This window comes from Pseudopipra pipra, chromosome Z (assembly GCF_036250125.1).
Source record: "Pseudopipra pipra isolate bDixPip1 chromosome Z, bDixPip1.hap1, whole genome shotgun sequence".
Taxonomy (NCBI): domain Eukaryota; kingdom Metazoa; phylum Chordata; class Aves; order Passeriformes; family Pipridae; genus Pseudopipra; species Pseudopipra pipra.
This window is the reverse complement of record NC_087581.1, coordinates 17,110,781-17,136,717: the sequence shown is the minus strand read 5'-3', so window position 1 is coordinate 17,136,717 and position 25,937 is coordinate 17,110,781. Positions and strand designations below refer to the sequence as shown.

The 25,937-nt window shown below is 36.4% G+C and overlaps 1 protein-coding gene across 5 annotated transcripts in view; it reads left to right on the top strand.

The window, feature by feature from the left end:
* The window catches only part of PDE4D (phosphodiesterase 4D), a 603,821-nt gene that overhangs the window by 303,728 nt on the left and 274,156 nt on the right, over positions 1–25,937 (top strand). Inside the window, exons 1-2 of one of the 5 annotated variants that reach the window (XM_064642020.1) lie at positions 10,845–11,141; positions 11,794–12,055. The exons of 3 other annotated variants lie outside the window; for them this stretch is intronic. In XM_064642020.1, coding sequence (XP_064498090.1) covers positions 12,009–12,055 — 47 coding nt within the window. In that variant the 5' untranslated portion in view covers positions 10,845–11,141; positions 11,794–12,008. Of the gene's footprint in view, positions 1–10,844; positions 12,056–25,937 lie in introns of those variants that run through there. One more of the 5 variants, XM_064642019.1, reaches the window with a different exon arrangement.

Here is a 25,937-nt window from a genome sequence, read left to right as displayed (position 1 = left end):
CTTTTCACTAATATAAAAAGAAGGTCTATCTACTTCATCTGGGTCAATATAATAGTATGACATGTTTCAAACATCATAATAAATTTAGAGCAGATGAAGAAGGCTGCTTCCATAAAACTTCCCTGTCCAAACTCAAATATATTTTATCAAATGAGTCTTCAACCTGAAATTAATTTGAGGTGTGTAGTATTAACTGCATGGGTAAAATAAACCACTACCTGTTATAGGATCTTCCTTGTATACACGTGAGATCCCAGTTCCTTGACTACTTTTTGAAAATAAAGAATTGCTATTCTGCTCAGTCTTCAGCTCTGTTAAGAAATGCATTCAGAGTTGATAGTTTAAAAATATTTTCAATAATAATTTTTTTCACATGAAAATACTGATGCTTGTATATTAAGGCTTTAGTTATTAGTGAAATATTTTTTAAGCACTGATTCCTATCATATTCAAAGATATTTGTCCAGCTTTTCACATTAAATATAGAATCATTAGAAAATTCATGAAGGGTCATGAAATGCCTTCCAGAAGGCATGTCATGGTCTAAAAATAGCACTCTACTGGCTAATGGCAACTGGCTCTCAAACTCATTGAGCAGTACTACATGCATTGTTTGTGTATTATATTAACTAGATTAATTATATTTGGCAGTCATGGCTATGTTTACATACTTAGAACACTTTTTAAAAAAAAATTAATCTTTGAAAAATTACGTAAGGTAGATCTAACTAAGACCAAAAATACTTTCTCTGGGAGGGATTTCTTTGTGTGGCACAGATCAGGTATTGCACAATACTAAAGTTAAAAACTTTATATTGAAACTTTCTGTCATCTTTTTTTGCAGAGCTTATGCTTAATTTTTTATAAAAACCTTAATAATGCCTTGTTATATAGTATATTAATTCTTTATCTGTAGAAGACATTTATATACTGTTGCCTATGAAACATCCCAGAATAGAATGTGTAAGAATATTTCAACCAGTGGAAACATTATGAAATGATGCTTCAATGAACTTCAATTTCTGCCTGTTACCTTTTAATACATTTTTGTAAAGTTATCTGAAACATGCTTTTGTGTCAAGATGAGTTGCACCAGTGGCTGCAACTTAAATTGTAAACATCCTGGATTAACTACAGAAAACCTACATGCCACTTGATTTAACATCAAAAATTCCATTTGGGTCTATTACAGTGTACCAGCTCTCAGTTTAGAACTTTTTTGCTTCAACTAATAAACATAACTTTACTTCTTGACAGCTGTGATAAATGTGCATTTTATGCTATACGTTCATGCTATAACTGCATGACTGACTACTTACTGCAAATAGTTATTGCTACAAAATTGCAAAATATGTTTGAAAATTTCCTGTGAACTTAATTGATCATGTACCTACAGATGTTTTCAGGTTTTCAGAAGCTTTCAAATATTTATTCTGTATAAGAAATAATAAAATAATAGATTCAGTTATGAGCTTTCTAAAGAATAAACAAAAATGGGTACTTACTGCTCAAATAATGGAACTGGGAGTTTCATATTCATTTCTGACTACTGCTTTCTAAGGACTAGACTGGGAGGAGGTCCAGGTGATCTTGGATTTAGTTAGCGTTCTCTTCCATACAGATGTCATGGTTTTTGCCCAGATGTAATCTGCAACAGCTACATAATTCTTGAAATAGCAACTGGCTTATGTTGGGTATGATTTCTGCACTAATTTAATTTGGCATGTCCCAATTTAAAAAAAAATAAAAAATAAAATCTGGGTTTCAGTGTTACGAGCATAGTGAATGAGCCTGATTTTTCAAGTACTGAGCTTTCCAAATTCCTATTCATTCAGTGCTCTATGTTCAGCCTTCTAGAGGGCAATTTCAGATGTTCGAATTTTAATTTAGGCAATTCTGTTATTCTCTTAATTTTGAAAAACATTGGTTTGCCCTTCAATTTTTATTTTGAAAAACCAAAACTCATATTCATTTCTAAAAAGGAGTGTGTTGCATCATACCCTTTAAAGTGATCAAACAACAGAAATAAACCCCCAAACGTAAATTTGTCAGTTAGATTAAGTTTTACTCTTAGAGTTTACACATTGACTTAAACTGGTTTTCCAAATATTTTTACAATTTAACATCACTTCAGAAAGTTAGAAATTTTCTGAGGTTTCTTATAACTTGTAAACTTGTAAACTTGTGTTTGCCATAACAATAATCTATAAAATAGAAAAGATTTCTGTTTGACCCCTGTCAAATGAAGGATATGAAATTCATGCATTCTTTCCTCCACGGAATATTTTATAGAGAATGGGAGTCTTCTGGATGAAGTGACAGTGAATTATGAAAATAAATAATAGAAAATAGTACAGCAACATTTTTCTATTTCGTCCAGTATTGGAACATGTTTAAAATTAGTACCTGAAAAAACATTGTAAGAAGATATAAGATAGTCAGATGCTGGCATCAGGTTTCATTTGTAATGACATATTGCATTTTGATAACAGGTTTATTTAGTTGACAACTTAAAGCAGTATTTTTTGAAGAACTCATTCAGTAATTTTTTTCAATTTTAGCTTAGTATTGCAATAGGAAGTTCTAAGTCACATATATCATACTTCTGTCTTGTGCTTAACATTCTAAATTTCATTTACACAACAAGTTATCTCCTAATCCACACAATAAATACCTTGGGCACAGACTAGTGTTTCATAGAATCACAGAATCAACTACATTGGAAAAGACCTCTGAGGTCGAGTCCAATCTTTGACCTAACATCACCTTGTCAAACAGACCATGGCACTAAGTGCCACATCCAGTCTCTCCAGGTATGGTGACTCCATCACCTCCCTGGGCAGCCCATTCCAAAGCCCAATTAGTCTCTCTGTAAAGAATGTCTTCCTAATGTCTAACCTAAACCTCCTCTTGCCAGCTTAAGACTCATTTTACTTGACAGTTATTACTGAGACATTGTCTGGTTTAATATATATAGTTTTGGATAAATAGCAAAATCAATGTGGTTACAATGGCCCAAGCATAGCATATAGTTCAAACGGTGCTACCTTGGCTTTCCATGGTGCTAAAAAGTTTCCATATTTCTCACCAGTTATGTTGGCAGAACAACATAAAACCAATTTATGTCATGACAGCTTTCCAAATTTCCCAAGTGTTAATAGCTAGTAACTGGAGGGCTTGACTTTACCAGGCCCGTAGATGTCTGCCTTTATACCAGTGATAGGTTCCTGTTTTCAGTCATCAAATACCAGAAGAAAATCTAATTTACTCAGTTTTAATGTCATGGAGGTAACTTGTTTGCAATAATATTTTAACAGAGCTAGAGAGTAAATAAGTTTTCACTTTCCCTAACTAGATCTAAAATTTAGCATGTAAGTATAGGATACAGTGCAACACTTTGCTATCAGTCTCCAGGGATAACGGAGGCCTAGATGCAACTGCTCGATCAAAGACATCAAATATATGTCTAAATTAAAGTGCATGAGTTCCACTGCATTTTGCCATCTCATCTGGCTCAAATAATTTGCCAAATGGAGGGATTTCTCTGAAGAATATTTCAGTAGCCTGAAAAGAGACCAATCTGTAGTAGGGCTGTCTAAAGCAACTGAAGATGTTGCCTGTGTCAGAGATACTCAGTTTAGGAGTTTTTCTTCAAAAACATTGGAAGCATATAGGAAAAAGAAGGTGTATTTTTATGTTTTGTGTGCTTCTTGAAAGCTCCACTTTCTAAGTGTTATACTTCTAAAAGGCTGAGGTATATGTGGGGGAAGACTTCTACTTTTTGCATGTATATTTGAGGAATAATTGTCGAGGCTTCTCAGAATTTCTCAGATTGTTCACAGTCACACCGTTAGTGGCTAACACAATGGATGACATTGGGTTTATTCAGCGTTTTTAGTGATGTAATGCAGTAAGATTTGGACTTCAATTTTCAGAAAAAGCTGCTATAATCTCATGCAAATTTGTACTTCAATCTGCAAATCAGAGAGGTTTGCTACTTAGATTGTCACATGCTTGCTCTTTATTGTACTCCTTTAAATAATAAATTAAAAAGAAACCAAGAATGGCTTTGTACACAGCGAGTATTGGCCCATATTCATCTTATAAATCTCATTAAGTACTTTATAATCAGCTTATTATTCTGCTTCTGTTAAGAATGTTTTAGTCCTCCCGTCTACATAATGAATAATATTTTCCTTCAGTTTTCTACCTATTTTAGGACTGTAAACCATTCGATACAAAGATCTTGTATTTTTTATGTTTCTTGGTTACCTTAAGCATCTCTGGTTCTATGTAAATATAAAATACTATACTACTGCTAAGTACTTGTCCATAGCAACATCCCAGCCATGTATGCACAAATAACAAATTTTTCATCCAGCAGTATATATTAAAGCAACATCTGTATATTATTCCTGGGACAGCAGGAATCTCTTAATACTACAAAAAGTCTATTTTTTTTCCCTATCATCTGCAGGTTGGAAACAGAACTATTACCTGCATTAGCTTTCACTTGGGCACTCAGCAATTGAATTTACATAGTTTCCTTATATACTGAGACAACAGAGAAGCTTAAGGTTAATTCTTAAACATTTTTTACCGAAGAAGAAGACGCTGGCTGCACTGTCTTTTCAGTTACGAGTTTTAGTTCTTATACTCTAATACAAGTTATAGATATATGTATTTCTGTCAGAATACAAGTGGTCACTTACTTAATGCCAGAAATTACCAGACAGGAATATACAATTACGCATTCATGTTTTGTACACATCTGATAAAAAGGAAAAAAAAGTACTTCTGTACAAAAGGTAATTCCTGTGATAATTCCCCTCTTGCCAAATAATAAAGTATTTGTAAGTACATGTGTGTAAAGGTAGGAGGACAGCATTGTACTGTTTTTGCATCAAACATGTCCTGCAGACTCCTGGGATTGTTGAACTGGTTCTAAAGACACATGTCAAAGGCAATTAGAAAATACCAAAGTGTCAGCTTGCAGAAATCAGTTCTATGGGATCCCCCTCACTGATAGGAGTAGGGGGATGAATTGAAAATAATACTGGACATGAAAAGGAAGGTGTTACAAAGATGCAAAAAAATTGTGTTGGGTGAATGGTACCTAAAATCAGTACCAGGAATTATGGTATTATGAGAAACTTAAACTCATGCTTGTGTTGCAAAAAAGTCTGTAAACTATGGTAAGGACTAGATAGTCTGACAAGATAAATCTCCTCAATTTCTTTATTCAATGAACCAACAGAAAACAGAAGGTGCATAAACTGTAAAAGCAGTGTAAATAAAGAAGAGCAGCAGCATAGACTTGTGCTATAGGGCTGGTTTTGGAAGTACAAGAAATAGAGGAATATCTCTGTCTTAAGTGTTAACTGGGAGAACTATTTTAAGCATCAGTACAGGCATGATAGATAATAGGGACAAAGGTATTTAAATCTAAATTGCTACAATTGATATGGAAGCAAATCTCACGCATTAATGCTCTTAATGTTAAGGGGACTGGATTATCTTTGTTCAAGAACTTTGAAAGAACTGGTACCGGAAATCTCAGTCTTTTAGTAGGGATTGTTAATAAGATTATAAAATCAAGAACAGAAAAATAGGAAACATGTTACTTGTATTTTAAGGGACCAAAAGCGATCTACACAGGTCCAATGCCTTTTTCATTTAAAAAAAAAAAAAAAAATCAAAACACACAAAAAACATTTTGAAGACTAAAGTTACTGGTCACCAAGACAAACAGATAATGAGTTAAAATCACGTGTGTTTACTAAATTAATTTGCTCTCTGCAATCTTATTTTCCAGAAAAAATAGTAGGTGGAACTCACATAGCTGATTTTTTTTATAACCTTACTTGGGAAACGCTATTTAAAATGGAAAACATGCATATAAGTAGAGACTTTTAAAAGCAGACAAGGAGGTAATAGGAGAAGACAAAAAAAGACTATAAGAAGTTAAATATTATTTCCTAAGTAAAACACTACTAGAGTTCCAATATTTTACTTATTCTTTTTATTCATTAAGTGTCCTAGTAATATGACTCAGTGTTAGGAAACTATCACTATAGAGACGAATCAGGTTACAGGATCTTGCAGTAGTTCAGTAGGAGGGAATGTGAGGCTTATGTGTTTGACATCCTAAAACTTTTTGAAACTATGAAAGAAAATAGAAAGTCTATTGATGGCAGTGAGCACAGGCTGACCACAACTGAAAGACAAGTTCAGTGACTACTTATATAACTTTCATAATTGCTAACCCTTTTTTGACATAATTTCAATCTTGAAATGATTTGATTTTGCAAGCCCTGAAGGTTTTGACATAATGCATTTAGTGGTGACTAAGTTACAAACACACAGAATTTTTTTGCTCATAAATTAAATTAAAAGCAACAAACCCAAGGCAAATTAGGGCAAATAAAAAAGATTTTCATTCATTAGTGTACATTACCTCTCAAATATCCAACTTCATATTCTGATATTCAAAAGAAATTATAGTAATGTGGGTCAGGTGGGGTTTTTTTGTTTGCTTGGGTTTTTTTGGCTTTTTTTCAGAACAGTTATATCAAAGGTCCTAACGCCATAAAAAGTTGGAGGATATAGACTGTTTAACATGAAAACAATATATTGCAAAATTCATTAACTTATCCAAAGAAATTTCACGAATCCTCACATAGAAAATATTTATTTTCATTTCTTAAAAGCAAAACAATCACAGTATGTCTGTTTCCATCTCAAAAGTAACAAGAAATATTTCTGATGAATAAACAGCTCCAGATAAAACAGAAATCTGCTCATTAACGATTCTGATAGGTAGTCTACAACTTAGAGCTTTAAGAAGTTTTTATGAGAATATTAATAAGATAATTTAAGTATTCTAAACCATAATTTAAATCATAAATTGAAATTTATTTCATTTCCTACCACTTCTTTAATCATGTTGATCTTTTAATCTATATAGTTTTCATAGAGAATTTATAAATAAGAATGGCATCCTAATATTCAAAATATAGAAACTAAATATGTAGAATTGTCCCATCCATACATTATATTTCCATAATATTGCAGATGAATCCATATTAACATGTAAGTGACTGTTAACATTTTTCAGTTCTTTCCTTCTGGTTTGGATAATCTTTTTTTTTTTTTTTTTTAATGCATGCAAAAATTCTGTATTTCGTATTTATTAACAAGAATTTTTATTTTAGCCTTCTTCCTGAAGCATGAAATTACCTGTGTGCACAGGTAATTTAGACTGGCAACATGTGTTTTTTGCCTATACTACATACACTGGAGTTGATCTCAGTGGGTACTCCTTGTCCATGATAGCATATTTCAGGCTCCACAGCCATTCATATCTCAGAGAGCATTTTGAAACGTTTAATACAATTATCAAGTTTGATAAGGTTTTTTATTTATACCAGTTCAGAATATACTGGTCGTGAGTCACCAGCTCATCTTACATAGTCTTGAAAAATCTACCACTGGTCATTATTACTATTTAGCAATAACACTGATGAAAATCTGTGTACTTATACTAGGAGTTGGCTTTTCATCATTGCTTTAAGTGTTAGCTTTACCTTCCTGGATACATTTTTCTCTATGTGTTATTATATTGTAAACAAAATATTTGATTCAACTACTTTTTTTTGCCCCATTTTTGTAAAAATGAAAAGATGCAGTAAGTTAAACTGATCTCTTTAGAAAACTTGCACTCAATTTAGCATGTAAATGTTAGTTCTATATGCCCCTGGTGCAGTTTGCTTCCGAATAGAAACCTATATGGTTTCTATTATGTATTTTCATTGTTTTTGTTGAGTTTCATATTAAAAATCTGATACTAGTAGAACAACAGTTCTTACTGCTCTTAGCACTATCATCATTTAGTAGGGTCTGCACTGATAGGACAAGGGGTACTGGTTTTAAACTAAAAGAGATTTGATTCAGAATATAAGATATTTGCTATAATATAATATATATATATCTTAATATATTTAAGATACATAAGAAAGACATGTTTTAGAATGAATGTGAAACACTGCAACAGGTTCTCCAGAGATGTGGTAGATGCCCCATCCCTGGAAACAAAACTCAGGTTGGACAGGGCTCTAAACAACCTGATCTAGTTGAAGATGTCCCTACTCATTGCAGGGGGCTTTTAAAGGTCCTTCCAACCCAAACCATTCTATACAGGATAATGGCCAGAAATGAAACAAGGTAACCTCTTCCTCTGGTGTCTGCTAATGCATTTACATCTATGAGAAGAGGCAAAGAAAATAATCTAGAAGACATCAGTTTAACAGACATAGACCTTATCCAATTCTTAAGTGAATTTTCTGATATGAGTAATAATTAAAAAGCTGAGTGCTGTATGAGAAAGACTATGTGGAAATGCAGATGCAAACAATACTCTCTTAGGTTCTCCTTCCCCCAAAGACTAGAATGGAAAGGTCTTTACAATTTTGCAATGTTAATGGGCTGATTAAAAACAAGATTTACAGGACATAGTCTTTACTTCTTCCCCTTTAGATGTTTCATTGAGCAGTAAGAAATCCAAGACTCCCAAGACTATTAAGAGAGAGAAAGAGGATAGTTCCTCACTCTATAGGAGTCCAATGCAAATACTTATCTGGAATTGAGAAGTGCTTCCAGATAATCTAGTTCCTGCTACAAATATACTTTGTCCATTACCTAATCAATTTTAGTGGAAAATACTCAAGGAAACCTTGTAGAGAGGACTGGAATCTAGGATTCCTCCATCTCAGAAAAGAGTCATTATCACTTTTGTAGACTTTGTGTCTTTGTCATCCCTCTCCAGCTTCTTCACGCCTAGTCTGGATTCTGCATGAATAGGGAAGATGGACTGCACTGTCCTGTAGCCCAAATTCTAATGGTCTGAGCAGTGTTCTGGTAACCAAGGAATCAAATGAAAATCTGCTTTCAATTGCTCCCCCCCCATCCCCAAACAGGAATTGTACTTGAACCAATTTTTTAAAGAACGTGGTCTACCTTAACGGTAGATGATATACCAAAATGCTTATCCAGTCCAAACCCATGATGTCACTAAAGTTAATGTCACTAAAAGTTTTTATCTGTTGCCTTTTTTTTTTTTTTTTATGTGAACTGATTAGTGAATTATTATTGGCTTGAACAGGAAGAATTTCAGAAGTCAACCTCTACTGGAATTGTAACAAAAATTCTTTACTGGTTAAAGTCTCTAGCTTTAAGTTAATCCTGCTCTGGAAAGCCCATATATTGTGCATTCCACTCTGTTGGTGAGTCCTTTAACTGGTTTGTAATACTGTATAGTAACTTCATACACGCCCACACTCCTTCTGCAACTCTGCTTCTGAATGAAATTAGCTGAGTCAATGGGTGCTACGGTTTGTGCTGAGCTTAATACCAAATAAAACCAAATAGATTGTAACACAGATGCAGGATATATTCTTTCACAGATTTCAAATGTGGTAGGTGACACAGGTCAGTGTCGAGAAGTTCCTTCTTAAGATAGTACAAGTCATTACGTAAGTCTAGTGTTGAAAATGTCAGTGCTCCGTTAGGGATTGGGCAAGTATGCAGTGAGATAAGTGCAATATGAAATAATAATGATGGTGCAGGTTTGTGTAGCATTTGGTGTAGTTAATATTTCATAATAACCATATCTAGGTTAGAGAAAGCAACAGACAACTGGAATAGATGTGGGTTTTCTCATATTCAGATTAATGACATGATCTTTCAGCTTTCAGACTTTTGTTTGCATGCTTTTCAAATGTCTATGGTATAAATTCCTAAACTAATTGGGAGGGGTGGAATGGGCATGCTTTTTACATACAGCATGAACATAGCATAACAGTTATAACGGCTTACCTGTTCCCTTTAAAAGTCACACTGAATATATACTTTCATTGAACATGATTATATATTTTGTTTTGTAATCTTAGAAAAAAATGCTAGTTTTCATTCTCATTATTTGTAACTCTCAGAGTCTGCTCTCTATCATGGTTGTATTTAAACACCAAAAAAAGAAAATTCCATCTGTGTAGATTAGTTGAACATAAATGATGCTAGATCCCCTTTAAATTTTGGAATCTGTTGTACTTTTGTGCTTCAAATCTTCAAAGTACAGTAATATACAAATGCTCCCTTTTCATTACGTGATTGAAATAAATGCCATTTCACTGTCAATACACTTGACATTCAAGTACTTTAATATTTTATTTTTCTTTCAGAGTGGAATCAACTCTACTAGGGCTCATTTGGGGTATTGTAGAGTTGTGACGAACAACAGAACTGAGCTTAAGGAAAAAGCATCTATATAAATGTGACATTCAATAGTTTATCATGTTACTCCCAAGTTCACCCACACCCTAATCAAATACAAAGTATTATTACACGTTTTAATGTCATAGAAGTTGCAGCTGGCTTCCATAATCCAGGATTTCCTGCCCAAAAGGACAGGGGGTCTTTGGAAGTTTAAGAAGTCTTAGTACAGCCTAAACCATTTAAAAACGACGGCAAGTGAACAATGTATACCCGGACATACTGAAGTATAAAAGCTTGTTTTACACTTCAGTAGAGACCCACAAGGTGAATTCTGCTTCTCGCGCCTCTTTTCCTGCAGATTTTTGCACTTCCATGCAAAATCATCAGTGCTTTCTGTTCCCCGGGAGGCACAGGCCGTTCTAAGGAAGGCTCTCCCGCGTCTTTTTCTCCAGTGCCCCGTCTTTCCTCTCCATCCCGGGCGGGCGGGAGCGGCAGGGCAGAATGCGCGGTGCCGGGAGAACCCACCTAGAGGGCCCCCTTGACGCCAGCACAGCTTCTGCCAGGCAGAGAGCCCTCTCCGCAGCCGAGCCCAGTCTACTGCAGGGCCAGTGCCACGCAGCCCGACACTGTCCGGGGCTGCCGCTGCTGCTACTGGGCGGGGAGACCAGGAGCCCGAGGGGAGGCCGGAAATTCTCGTCCGGGAGAAGGAAGAGAGAGCCTGTTGACTCTGAATTTGCTTCAAAATAGACGCCGTCTCTGTAGCCTGGGCTTAAGAATCTTTCCGAGGATACTTACCAGACCGTAAGGAGTGATAACTACTGTCTAGGACCTGAATTGGGAAAAAAAAAGGACAGCAGAGAAAGAATGCTTAGGTAACACGAGACTTATAGCTTTGCTTTCGTTTTGCGACTACAAATTGATGCACGTGGGTTTATATACAGTGTAACACCAAAACAGAACTAGATTCTGCAGTGAGAGTCGATAGCTTAGTCATTTTACTTAAAGGGAGCATGCAGGCTTATTATGGGGTTAGACAGCAAAAATGAATTTGGTCACAATATGATCACCTCTCTCGTTGGTATCTAACTGTAATCCTGTCCTATGGAGTGCAAAAAGCATACTTCTTTCTTTCTTAGCTAAAGAAACAAAGTCACAGTATTAAATTCAAAGAAGTTTGGGGTTGTTGTACAAGGCTATTAACATCATCCTGTTCCCTGGGCTTGTAAGAAAGGAGAACTGCATTAAATTGATCACTGATGAATATGTGTCTAAGAAAGAAGAAAAAGCAATATTCATTTCTGAACATGGCAAAGCAATCTGAAGTTACACATCTACCCCTAAACACTGATTTGGCACAGATGGCAAGAAACTATCTTTTCACTAACCTTTTCCAACTGTCCAAAATGCTGCATATGAAGATGCTTTAATTCACAGTCAAAGCACTTGGATTTTTATCAAGGCAAACTGTTGGCATTGTCAGAACAGTTTCTGTATACTGATTAATTTAATGTTTCTTTAAAATAGCAAATGATGCATAAATGGATGGACGTGTACCTAGAAAACCCTGTGAGAAGTCTTTCATTGGATCCTGTGAATTTTTATTTTTGTGGATTACAGTAATTCTTGCAATAATCCCTGCTGTTGACTGCTCATGCAGTTGTTCTGGCATGCATCTATGAATACCATAACAGATAAATCTGGCTGACAAGGAAAACGCTAATGTTGGAAGATCTGTGAACATGATGCATGTGAATAATTTCCCCTTTAGGAGGCATTCATGGATATGGTGAGTAATCAATACACATTATAGACTGTTAGACGCAAAATGCTTCTTTGCAAAATACTGTGGCAAATACTAGCTGCTATGTTTTTCCCTAAATTAATGTCAAAAAGGGCTAATCGAGGTATGAGAAAAATTAAAATCTTACAGAGATAGTAGTGATGAAGTAATATGAGTTTGGCACTCCTTTGCCTTTACAAAATAGGCAAGTTATAAAAATTGTATTGTTATGGTCATGTTTTCTTATATGGTAACAGTATTTTGAGCAGGGAGATGTGTTTTCTTCCTATATCAAAGGAACAGTTTTCCCCATTTATTTCTTAGCCTGACTTGAAGGAAATAGCAGAGATATTGTCCCCCTATGATATTGTTTTGTTTGTCCTGGAACTTATTTATATATATACTTTCAAGTGACCTGAAAACAGGAAAAAACGCTCATTCATATGGGAATTCAGTAATCTTTAATAAATGCCTTCGTATGGTAGGTTTTCAAATGTGATTGCTTGAAAGTCAATCATATAGCATTAAAATCCCTTTATCATCATTAAAACATCTGGTTCCTCTTTGAATCACTGGTGTCTATAGTTCTTCCTGACTGAAAAAAACCTTTCTACTTTCCTTGCAATACAGTGCAGTTAACTTGCATATAAATGCTACCAGTGGTTGTTGCGTCATGCCTTGCTCCTGATGTTGGGAATCAATGTCTTGGTTAGTGCTTAGTGACTAATTTAACTAAGGCAAAGATATTCCCTCATAAAACTTGCCCTTTGAGTAAATACTGAGTCTTTCAGAATATTAGAAGGAAAAGTTATGGAAGCTATTTTAAGAAAACAAACATCCAAGTTGAGGGGTTGGGCGCGTGTTTGTTTAGCAGGTTTTCCCTCAGCGGGCGTCAGGCTCTGCGCGTCAAGAATCTGCAGGACAGCCTGAGGACGGATTTTCCCCGGGAATGGTGCCGGCACGGCCGCGCTCTCCGGAGCGCCGGGGACACGCCGGGGCCGGGCCGAGCGGGCCCGTGACCGCGCTGCCGTCAACGCCGCCGCTGCCCCCAGCGCCCAATGGCGGGGCTCGCGCGCCGCGCGTCACGCGGGGGGGTGGGCGTGCCCGGCGGGCCGGACGGTGAGGGGGAGCTGTTCTCAGCCCCTCTGCTTGTTTTCCTAATTACTTCTTATAACCTTGCCGTAGGACCGTCTCAGGCTTTGTAACATCCCTTGAGGGCCGACTTAAAAACATATCCCCTAAGCAATGAACAGCGAGGTCTTGGATGTATTTAGTCTTCCTTAGCAGAGTGTGCTGGAAAGGACACTGCAGGTGTGCCCACACACCTGTCAGGGGGACTGCTTCCATTGTTTCTTAAGAATATGGCTTAACTCTCTTTTTAAGAACTTTTAGAAAAAATATGTTATGCATGTCTTAACTCCCTGGGGTTCATCTTCTGACTAAGCATTTTTCAAGCATGAGCCCTGAAGTGTGCCGAGAGAGGTTTGGGACAACCTAGACGTTCTCCGTTTATCTTCTCTGAAAGCTAGTTACCTGATTTTCCTTGCCAGCCCCTTGCTGTCTGTCACATTATGTGAAGCCTTCTTTGGGGAAGACTGGGTTTACTGGGAAGATGTAGGAAGATAATGATATGTGCTATATTTGCAATTTAACTGAATGCAAACCATACCATGCCTGCGTATGTGCTTACCTAATCACAGACCTTGATTTAGAATGCAGATGTTTCTAGCTGTTCATCTCAACTCTTGGAGAACTGGCAAATTTGCTTATTCATGCTACAGTAGTTCTGTAAGGAGCATTTAGAGGTGCCAGGGTGTTAAAGCTGCCAGTCATTGCTTTTGTTTTAATTCAGAACCTTAAAAAATCCATGCATTGCCTGTAAGATATGCCAACCTTTTCTATTGTGAATACAAATTGTCATGAAGAAAAGTTTTATATATATATATATAATGTCCTCTCATGCTACTTTCAGATGTTCTTTAAAGGATGACAATGAAGATAAAGAATATCTTTCATGGCACACAAATAATTTTGTGTTTATTCAATAGAAATACTAGTTGATTGTCTTTAATAATGTTTCCAAAATGCTGATGCAACACATCAAAGGTATTCTGTGGCCAGCCTTATATGCATCATGATATTTGTAACTTCTATGTGCATACAGAAACAAATATTTTAGAAGTAGGACTCACTATTTTCAGTATCTTAGAGATGTTGCTTTTTAAAGATACTTTAGAGACATGCAGTATGCCTTCATGTACCAGTTCTTGTTTGTCTCACGTGGAATATGGGGAGAAAGACTTGGGGTGGGAGGGATAAAAATATGAACCTTTTTAAAATATAATGTATTATTTCAAATATTCAGGATTTAGTGTTGTGTAAGTAGTCAAGGGGTGGATGTGTCTTTTGCATTAGGCCCTGCATGTGGATTTAGGGAAAGAATGATGGCCCTGAGAGCAGAATTTGGTTAGGAACCCATATGCTTTTGGACATGTAGTGAGAATTCCAGTATCTGAACCCTCCTGGTAACCTTAGCAATAGGTAGGAACTGACTGCTGGCAAAAAACAGCTATAAAATACTGTATGTTTCAAGAAGCTATATGTTTCAAGGCAGTATGACTGGGGGCACAGCTGTATCAGATAGATAAGGGTAACTGTGATCTGAATGGACTCTAAAGGGTGTATAAAACTGAAACTGAAGTAGACAAAAAAGAGGTTTTTTGTCAGAAATTGTTTCAAGGAGTTTGGATTGTAGAGAAGTAAATACAAATTATATTAAAGGGGTGCAGTGGGTGGGGCAAGTGATGTCTTGGATGACGATGAAGTTAGTCCTAGAAATACTGAGACACATTTGTGATGATAGTAGGAGGAGTGGGATTTTATAACAACTTACTGCATTACACAGCATACAACATAAATTATGTATTAACAGTATACAGCTTACTGCCATTCACACTGACAGTTATTTTAGAAACATTTACTGCTGAGTTATGTAACCTAGCTTTCCTTTCCATTACATTTTATCTGCATTTGTGATGACAAACCAAATAAAGATAAACATGGCATTCAATTTTAGCTTGCTTAATTGCATAAGCAAATACTGTATGTGTCATTACCATAAGGAAAACAGATGTGAGAAACCCATGTCCAAGAATAGCTGTCTTTAAACTGGCAAAGATTTGAAATTAATCCACAGGTGAATATATTGACTTCAGAATCAAAAATGTAACCTATGACTATTCATCCTTTTCTACCAACTTTTGGCCTATTAGGATTGAATGAAATTTAGTTTGGTTACCAAGACAATGAGTAAAGAAAAAAATAATCCTTTCTTGGTTGCTTTGAAATCCCACTGTATTTACTTGACTATTATTGCTCTGTATATTTAATGAAAAACAATGCAAATGCATGGTTATACACGTTATTCCTTGCCTCGTATTAATTTTATTACTGACTAGTTTTTCAAGAGCATCTTAGTATCGAAATTTATCATCATTAATCATCAGTCTTGGCTAACCAGGGAGGTCCCAGATGACTGGAGTTTGGCCAATTTGACACCTATCCACAAGAAGGGCTGGAAGGAGGATCTGGGGAACTACAGGCCCGTCAGCCTGACCTTGGTGCCCAGGAAGGTCATGGGACAGATCATCTTGGATGTGATCACGTGGCATGTACAGGACAACCAGCCAGCAGAGTTTGGGAAAGGCAGGTCCTGCCTGAGCTCCTGATGTCCTTCTATGACCAGGTGACCTGCCTAAGTGGATGAGGGAAAGGCTGTGGATGTTATCTACCTGGACTTCAGCTGGAGGTCAGGAAGGCTCTGCAGAAGGTCTGGACAGGCTGAATTGATGGGCCAAGGCCAACAGTACAAGGTTCAACAAGGCCAAGTGCTGAGTTCTGCACTTGGGTCACAACAACCTGAGGTAGTGCCATAGGTGGGGGACAGAGTGGCGGGAAAGCTGCCTGGCGGAAAAAGACCTAGAGGTGCTGGTCCACAGTGGTTGAACATGAGGCAGTATTGTGCCCACTTGGCCAAGAAAGCCAATGGCATCCTGGTGTGTATCAGCAAAAGTATGACCAGCAGGCCAGGGAAGTGCCTACACTTGGCTCTGGTGAGGCCCCACCTCGAATCCTGTGTCCAGTTTTGGGCCTCTTAGTACAAGAAGGACATTGAGGTGCTGGAGTGAGTCCAGAGAAGGGCTACAGAGCAGAGGGAGCTGGGGTTGTTTAGCTTGGACGAAAGAAGACTCAGAGGAGACCTTATAACTCTCTACAGTTACCTGAAAGGAAGTTGTAGCCAGATGGTGTTGGTCTCTTCTTCCTGGCAACAAGAGGGAATGGCCTCAAGATGTGCCAGGGGAAGTACAGGTTGGACATCAGGAAGAATTTCTTCAGTGAAAGGGTTTTTCTTCACTGAGAGTATTGGAAAGGACTGCCCAGTGAAGTGGTGGGCACATCACTATCCCAGGCGATGTTCAGGAAATCACTGGACATGGCACTTAGTGCTGTGGTCTAGTTGACAAAGTGGTGTTCAGTCAAAGGCTGGACTCAATGATCTTGGAGGTCTTTTCCAACCTAAATGGTTCTGTGATTAGTAAATTCCTGAATTAATGCAATTATTAATAAGGTCCTGTCTTCTGTTTTTGCCAGTGTTCTAAAATAATCATGCTAAATTGTTTATTTTTACATTTTATGGAACTTTATGTGATTTTCAGCCATCCAAAATTTTGGTTTGGCTTTCCATTGTTAAGTAAGTTCTTCCACTTCATAAAAATAGAATATGTAACTGTGAAGAAAACTGATGGCAGATGAAGATCTTTATGCTAATACATAAAATCAGCTTTTCTTTATGTTCTTAGGACATGATGAGTCACCTCAGCTCACGAAGTTACGGGGAACTGAGTCTGACCAGTGCTATGCCATTCTCATGACATAACTCTTCACTTCTAACCTCTGTGTTTCATGCTGGTATTTATTCATCTGCCTGTTCTAAAAATACTTGTATTTTATAGTGGGGAAAGAAGAAAGGCTTCTTTCTTAACTGCATTTGAACACATATTTAACTAGTTTTTCAGATATTTTATACTTAACATAAAAGCTGTAGAGGAATATCTCAGTGCCTCCTTTGGAAATCTGAATTTGAATCTGATTCAGGGAAAAAAAGAATCGAGATTTCTTGAACAGAAGCAATCTGTTTAAGACCAAAGAATTTTGGTCTCTGTGGCCAATAGATTTTCACAGTACTGCTAAAAATGAAGGATCACCTTATTCCCTGTTTTCTTATGCTCAGTGACAGGTGTAACTTGCCTTCAGGCGTTGTCAAAGTTTATTTCCCAAGATAGAATGAGTGTAGTAAGATGTAGTAAGATACTGACTGAAACAAAGAGTTTAATTTCAAGGTATCTTAAACCTTTTCCTTTGTATTTCTAATACCTTATTTGCCCAGTAGCACCTAACCAGCATTCAGCATGATGAATATCAGGGAAGAAATGAAATAATTTCTACTGTTTTCAGAATAGGACAAGGCTTCATTTGTTTATTATTAATCTTAGCAGTCTTTTGACTGTCTGTAATGTTTGCATGTGAAAAGTTGAAAATACTCCACATGCCCTACTTAGCTAAGTCTGACAGCACCCCTAGTGAGTAGGTTAGGTATATATCTGTGTGTGTGAATTACATCATTCACCACAGAAGTGCTCTGTAGTCTTCCATACAATAGTTATGGCACTTTTTCATGCAGAATTTCTGTGCAGGCAAGATAATTTAACTACATGAGCTAATATAAACTGTTATTGCTCAATTTGTGTAGATGAGTATCCTGTTGGGATTTTAATCTATTGTTCCAGAATGAGATCATATAACCTGCATTTTTGGATTACTACTGTACTCATATTTATATTACCGCAACTGAGTCAAACTAAACTTTTTTTATTTTTGGGATGTGGATCTTGCCAAGCCCTGTCTTTTGCTCTTCTGTCCTCAGCATATAATCTGTAAATGAATTTATTTCCTACCTTGGTCCTTTTGATGCACTACAATTTTTGTTATTTTGTATTGAAAACACTTTGAAACACTATGTCTCATTAGAAGTAGGGTACATCTTTTAACCAGTCATTTTCAGGCTAAATTATTGTTATTTCTTGAAGGATCCCGTAAACTTGCAGTAAGTCTTGCTGTTGCTGTGTATAATCCTGATTATATCTTCTTGGAAAATCAAGTCACAGTAGTAGAAATTAAACTGAAGCTTCTTTTACTCGTAAAAAACCTGTTGAGTGTTCATGCTGTTCCTTTCCAGTCTTTTCACTCTTACCTGTTTACAAAGGATTGTTTTCTCTTCTTTGGGAAGAGTTAATCCATAGCTGTAGTTTGACTCATCAAAAATTACCCGATGCCACTACTTCCTAAGTATAATTTAATAATGAAGAAAAAACCTCAAAACTGTTTAAGTTATTGTTACAGTAAACATGATTGATTATATATTACTTAATTATGCTTTTTCATTTACAAAGTATTTTGTAAGTAGATCTCTGGGTGCTTATATTTTTTCTAAACATTCTGGCCTGAGTTTGGTGCATATGGTCTTTCATTCACAGAGCGGTTCACTTAAGGAATTTGTCTACTACTGGGAAAAGAAATTATAGTGTTAAATATTTTGGGAAATTAACACGTTTACTTGAAATCCTTTTATTTGGCATGCAGAGACAACTAAAGGATTGTCCATGTCTTTAAGTGGAGATTGACTATTTTCTCTGATATTTTCAACACAGTATTTGTGGGCAGGGAGAAGAGTAGAGGGAGGAGAGAGAAGAATGACAAAAAATGTTGAAAGCTGACAAAAAATGAAGAAGGCTGGTTAAGAATTATAATTCACAGCTTATTATACTTTCATCTCATTAAAATAGAAATAGGTGTCATTGGTACACTACACTAAATGGCAATTTTTATGCTAATATTAATTCAGTATTGCCTGAAACCTAAATTGAGTACATGATACTTGATATTTTTTGTGACTCAATTAACTCTTTGATCATAGCAGAATGATTTAAGATAATTGTTATTTTAACCATTACAAGATATAAGAATATTTCCAGTAAAAGCTACTTGTCAGTAGATATTAATAAACAGAATAATTTTCCCTGTGTGACTCACTCTGTGAAATTAGCAAAATGGAAGGCACAAAATTAAAGGCTTCAAAGGAGTGGATAAAACCAGGCAGAGCATCTGAAAAAAGCATGAACAGTTTTTCGTAGGAAACTGATAACTATTTTTAAGTGTCCAATCCATTTATACTGGAAACATGTAAGCAGAAAGAAGGGGCATTTATTTCTCTACTTTTAAGACTGGCTAACTTGATATTCCTGGATTACTGGAGAATTTATTACTGTTTTTAAAAATGTGTATGAAAAAATGGTATGAAAGTTTGTATTTTGTCTTATTTAGGCAGTAACCCTCCTGCTCTTGAGAACTAAATGAAACAATTGCCTGAATAGTAAAGGTACTCAAATTCTGGAAAGCTATAGTGAAATTGAGTATACCTAAGTCTCCAATTCAGCTGTGTGAAGGAATCTGTTTCTTTAGTTTTATTTGGCTTAGTTAATCTCTCAAAAAGATGATCTCTAGTCTACTTAAGCCACAACTTTAAATTTTATGGAAAGGCTTTATTCAGTAACATTGCAGAAAATGTGGAAGATTCAATTTTTTTTTTCTAAAGTGTCATGGCTTCATATTTTCAATTGTCTGAAGAAATTGGTTTAGATTGCATTATTATAGTGTCATTTTAATTGATTTACTTTGGTATGGCAGATGTTAGCAAGTTCCCTTCATGAAAACAGAGAATTCTTATAGAGGTGAAAAAAGATAACTTTACTCTTTCTATCTGCAATGAAATGCAGCTCCTTATTTTAATGATTTTTTGTATAACACTGATCACATTCTTAGTTTCAACCACTAACAAATGGTCACATATGGACACATTTTTAATGTCAGTAGCTAAGGATTAAATAATATGTATTATCATATGGATGTAACTCTAACAGAACATTGGCGTGTCCTTCACAAGTTTTAGGGCTTGACACAACAGTCATTAGATGAAATTCTAGGGTCAGTTCTATGCCTAGTTGAACAATAATATGATCTTTAGAATATTTTAAGAAAAAAAGATGTTCCTTATTAAGCCATTTTATATTCCATTTCTTTTGTGTGTCTTATTCTTCATTATTAATTGATTTATTGTTCTTTACAAATTTATTTGAACAGATTTTAAAGAACAAGTTCTTAAACCATTAGGGTTTTTAAGAGGGACTTGTTTTCTGTTGATATCAGTATACCCTTGGTTACTTACAAACAACTTAAAGTTTTCAGTTTAACTTCCTTTAAACTGGAAAAATATACATCTCACTTGTAACAGATCTTGGAAATTCAGAACTGAGCAAACCCTTCGTGGTGAAATAGGCTTTCTGGTAACAGTAGAAGCATTGAGCACAGAGGCTCATAGACCCCAGGGATATGTACATATGGATACTAGGGAAGAAATGTTTAAAAAGTTGGTTTCGTTTGCTGTTGTATCTGTGACAACCCACCCATCTATATTCTCTGTAGGCAAATAATGCCTTAAGGGAAGTGAGTAGATTTTAGTTGTCAAATGATTGATTGCAGTGTTATTTTCATTTAGTGTACAATTAAATACTTGACACATATTAAAAATAGCAGGCTGTGTTTTTGACTGCTATTTTAAATTTGATTTGGTGGATCTGAACTTTAGTTGATATTTTTTATGTTTACCAAATACTGACCAATTAAAAATCATTTTAATTCATCAAATCATAGAATCATAGAATGGTTTGGTTGGAAGGGGCCTTAAAGATTCATCTAGCTCCAACCTCCGCCATGAGCAGGGAACCTTCCACTAGACAGGTTACTCAGAGCCCCGTCCAGTCTTGTCTTCAACACCTCCAGGGATGGCGAGTCCACAGCCTCTCTGGGTAACCTGTTCCAGTGCCTCACTACACTCACAGTAAAGAATTTCCTCCTAGTATGTAATCTAAACCTCTACTGTTTCAGTTTAAAGCCGTTCTCCCTTGTCCTATCACTACATGCCCTTGTAGAAAGTCCCTCTCCAGCTGCCTTGTAGGCCCCCTTTAGGTACTGGAAGGTGCTATAAAGCCTTCTCCAGTCTGAACAGCCCTGATTCTCTCAGCCTGTCTCCATAGGAGAGGTGCTCCATCCCTGTGATCAACTTAGTGGCTCTCCTCTGAATTCACTGCAACAGGTCAATGTCTTTGTTGTGTTGAGTGTCCTGGAGCTGGCTGCAGCACTCCAGATGAAGTCTTACCAAAGTGAAGTAGATGGGCAGAATCCCTCCTTTGCCTTGGCCATACAGCTTTTGATGCAGCTGGCTTTCTGGGCTGCAAGTGCATGTTGCTGGGTCATGTTCAGCTTTTCGTGCACAAATACCCTTAAGTCTCTCTTCCCAAGGCTGCTCTCAAACCATTCTCCAAGTTGAAGATTTTGTGCATCTTGGACCATTTGTGAAATTTTGTTCTTGTGGTCTGTAATTTAAACAATGTCATCTTCCAGTGTTAATTCTTGGGATAATTTGTCTTTAATTAGTATTGTAAGTATAGTAATTGAAAAAGGAGTGAGGTATGTCATCCATACCTACTCTCAGAACTTCAGACAGAGGAACAAGTGTGCCACATGTGATATCTTGATACATTCAGATGTGTATGGAAATCAATAATCAACTAAATTAAAATGTACACAATAAGGACAAAATTAAGCAATTTTAATAGGTTGGATTTAGTGAAATAACAATGTACATGTACATGCCATCCTCTAACAGCAGATTTATTTACTGAAAAAGTACCTATGTGAGAAGTAAATATATTTAGCTTTGCATTTGATTGCATCAGCTTATTTATATTTAGGCATTTAAATAATAACTTAGGCTTCCAACTTCAGATACTTTATTTAATTCTTAAATTCTGATAGAGGTATTTCATCCAATGTTTTTCAACTCCTGGAAGATCTGAAAGTTCCCAGCAACCTTCTTAAAATCTGTCACTCTATTTTTTTCGTACCCATTATAAAGTATCATTTCATGCAACGGTTCTCATGGCATAACTGCTCTAACAAACATGGCCTGTAACTTCTATTGGGCTCCCATGTTTTGCCTTTCCTCAGTATTTTAATTTGTAAATAGTGGGTGGGAACCTTTACAGACATTCCAAATTAGCCATACAATTTCATTTTCTATATTTGGCTCCATACATATTCTACTATCTGATGGTTTTTCGTCTGGCATCCATAATGTCCTCTTTGTAGTGTCTGACCTTCTTGCTTCCGTATAGCACACACACCAAACAGACACAGTGAAATAAAAATTATCACTTTCCCCATAAGCTACTTAGAGTTTTGAGGTATGAAGAAATTTATATGTGGGAGAAAAGTGGGAGATAAATTCCTTAAATGCTAGGGTAGTGTCATACAGAAAAACCTATTTTTGTGTACAGGCTGAGAGATACCCAGCTCTACATCCACTTATTTTTTGGGGTACTTTCAGCCCTTCCACACTTACTGGTTGTCTCAGATGCTGAGAGCGTAGTTTTCTTATCTGTACTTTAACACAGAGATCTTGACATGGAGATTTGGTGAGGGCTATTTTTGAATCAGCAAATAACTTTTCTTTCTCTTTTACTGTTTGGACTTTTCACCTCAAGTGTCCTGGGAAAGCTCTTCAAGTTGAAAGTACAGCAGACACTGTGCAGTTCTCCCAGAGAGTTTTTTCAAGCCTTTTGAATAACTGACATAGAAAGTGTTCTTTCTTACGGAATATCTGTAGCAGAGTAACCTGTCCCATGAAGGTATAATAATCCTAGAAGTTGCTCAGAGAAGGAGAGTACTGCTGTGTTTTTGATTTTGTATTGCCCTTTCTAATCCAACAGTATTTGGAATATCCAGCCCACAAATACTGAAATACCCTTTCCAGTATTAGGCAGATTTTTTGGGGGGAATTAGTTTGGGATAATAGACATTATAGATGGATAAAAATACAGTTAGGGTGCTATGGTGGTTATCTATATAATAAATATTTTCAAGTTTTAACTGCTGTTATGCTTAAGTCATTGAAGCATATGTTGTTGAGCTATATGCTATACAGTATCTTTAGCAAGAGTGAAATCTGTATACACGGTATAATCCTTGCAGCCTAATAATATTTCTTTCTATAGGATTGCATTTTGAAAGGAAATGTGGCTTGTGGTGAAGTAACTACCACTGCAAATGCCACAGTCACAAAAAGGTATGCATGCTGAGCTGTGGCTGAGCTAATATCTGCCTATTTATGGCAACCAAGCAGGAATCAGAGATTAAGTCATAATAAGGTAGGGATTGTACCAGCTAGAGGCTCACTTGTTTGTTCCATGTAGTAGAAGAAGGATTTTAGAGAAGATGATTTACAGCATTGCTTATCCCTTGCAAAGTGACTATGAATAGAAGTTGTAAGACTTTTTTGCATAATGAACATTTTTGAATGCAATCTTACTATAAGATAAGATACTCAGGCCATTGTTTCATTCATTCTACAATATATGAAAAAAAAATTCTGATTTGAAAAATTATACAACTTCCTGAAACAGAATACATGAATGTGTCTGAATCTGCCTTTAAAAACCTGTAAAATAGAAAAGATCTGATCAGATAATCAGTGGCATTTGTATTAAAAATAATAAATAAATAAATAAATAAATAAATAAATAAATAAATAAATCAACCAATCACTAATAAAACCAAACACATGAAGTAATACCTGCAAGATTTTCAGTCTTTCTCTTTGCAACTTTCATTGAAATGTTTAATTTCTGCCACCCTCTCCTCCCCTTATAGAAAATAAAAGATCTGGTTATCTCCTTATGTAGTACTTTTGATAAAGATTTTGATACATGGAAAATATAAAATAAGTAAGCATAATTGTGACTGTGAGTTCAAGTTCACTGCTTTCCTGAAATACTATTTGCTTTCCATATATTCTTGGTATATAGTACTGGGTATCAAACAAGTGGACAGATACAGAATGCTGGGCAGGAAGAAGTACTTTGAAATTGTAATTTATAAGTAAAAGTATTTATATATGGGGTTTTTTTTCCTGATTTCTTAAAGAAATGTGGCCTACAGGATCATATGTATCTGATTCCCCCCTTTTATACCTTCGGAACCTGTTTTATAGTTCCAAGCAAATTTTGGATGACAGACATTTTAAAACTTAACTTCATCTATACAACAGTGTTGGTTAGAAAATGCCTTCAGTTTGTGCTGAAGGAAGGATTTCTGTGACCTGGCAATGCAACTCCTGACAGTGGCTGGCCTGGCAAAACCCTTGCAGAGCTTGCTGTCAGCTTAGTGCTTCTTGCCTCCTGTACCTTCAACTTGTGTTTCTGCAGGTGGGTCACTGGAGAGGGAGATGTCTAAGCTTCACGTTCTTCATTGCAGTTCAGGTGTACTGTGAAAATGATGCCACTGAAGTCTGTTACATACACATGGGTGAGAAACTGTGGAGTCAAAACATCATCCATGCAGACATGTTCAGGACAGAAACAGAATGGAGTCTGCAGTAATGATAAATCCATATCTCTGATAGCTAGAGACTTTATCTCTAAACATCATATTCTGAATATTTTAAGAAGCCCGTCATAAAGATCTTAAGTGCTTTAGCTGCCTCTGAAACCTTGAAGAAGAATGCTCTCACAGAATGGCAATCTAGTCCAGTTGTGTTACTCTTCCACATTATCAATAACATAGGTAAGAGCAAGGATTGGGAAAGCACCAGAACATCTCCGAATAATGATGATATAATATTTTCCTTACTAGAAATGTGCTCAGTATTTTAACTGTCAGTTACAGAAAACACAGAATGAGATAATTAGAAGCATATCTAAATTTTGTAAAAACCTACTCTCCTTTCCTCTTCACCAGTGCTTTAAGTGCTCTAAAAATGATGAATATTCAAGATGCTTGAGTTATAGATTTCAGAAACAGAAGTTGAGGATATCAGTACATTTGGAATGAGATTTTTCATAGCAAAAGTGACTGCTACAGGCTTTAAGATGTGTCGTATTTGTTAGGGAATACTTTGAAGAAAGCACAGATGTGCTTGTATGTCTTAAAAAAGTAAAAAAGACTTTTTTTCTCGTGTTCTGAGTCTCTTGAGGGAGTACACAGAATGAAAGAATGGTTTGGGTTGGAGGGGACCTTTAAAGGTCAGCTAGTCTACCCTCAGCAATGAGCAGGGACATCTTCAACTAGATCATGTTCCTTGGAGCACTGTTCCAGCTTGACCTTAAATATTTCCAGAAACCACCTCTCTGGGCAACTTGTTCCAATATTTCACTACCCTCATTGCAAAAAATTTCTTGTTTAGATCTAGACTGAGTCTACCCTCTTTCCTTTTAAAACCATTACCCCTTGCCTTATCACTAGAGGCTCTACTAAAAGGTTCCCACCTCTCTTATAAGCCCCCTCTAAGTACTGAAACACCACAAAAAGGTCTTCTTGAAGCCTTCTCTTCTTCAGGCCGAACAACCCCAACTCTCTCAGTCTTTCTTTGTAATAGGGGCGTCCCATCCCTCTGATCATCTTCATGGCCCTACTCTGAACTCACTCTGACAGGTCCATGTCTTTCCTGTGGTGAGGACTCCAGACCTGGACACTGTACTCCAGGTGGGGTCTCACCAGAGCACAGCAGAGGGACAGAATCAGCTCCTTTGAACTGCTACCCATGCTGCTTTTGATGCAGCCCAGAACAAGGATTTCTGGGCTATGAGTGCACATTGATGGCTCATGTCCAACTTCTCATTCACCAGCACCCCCAAGTCCTTCTTGGCAGAGCTGCTCT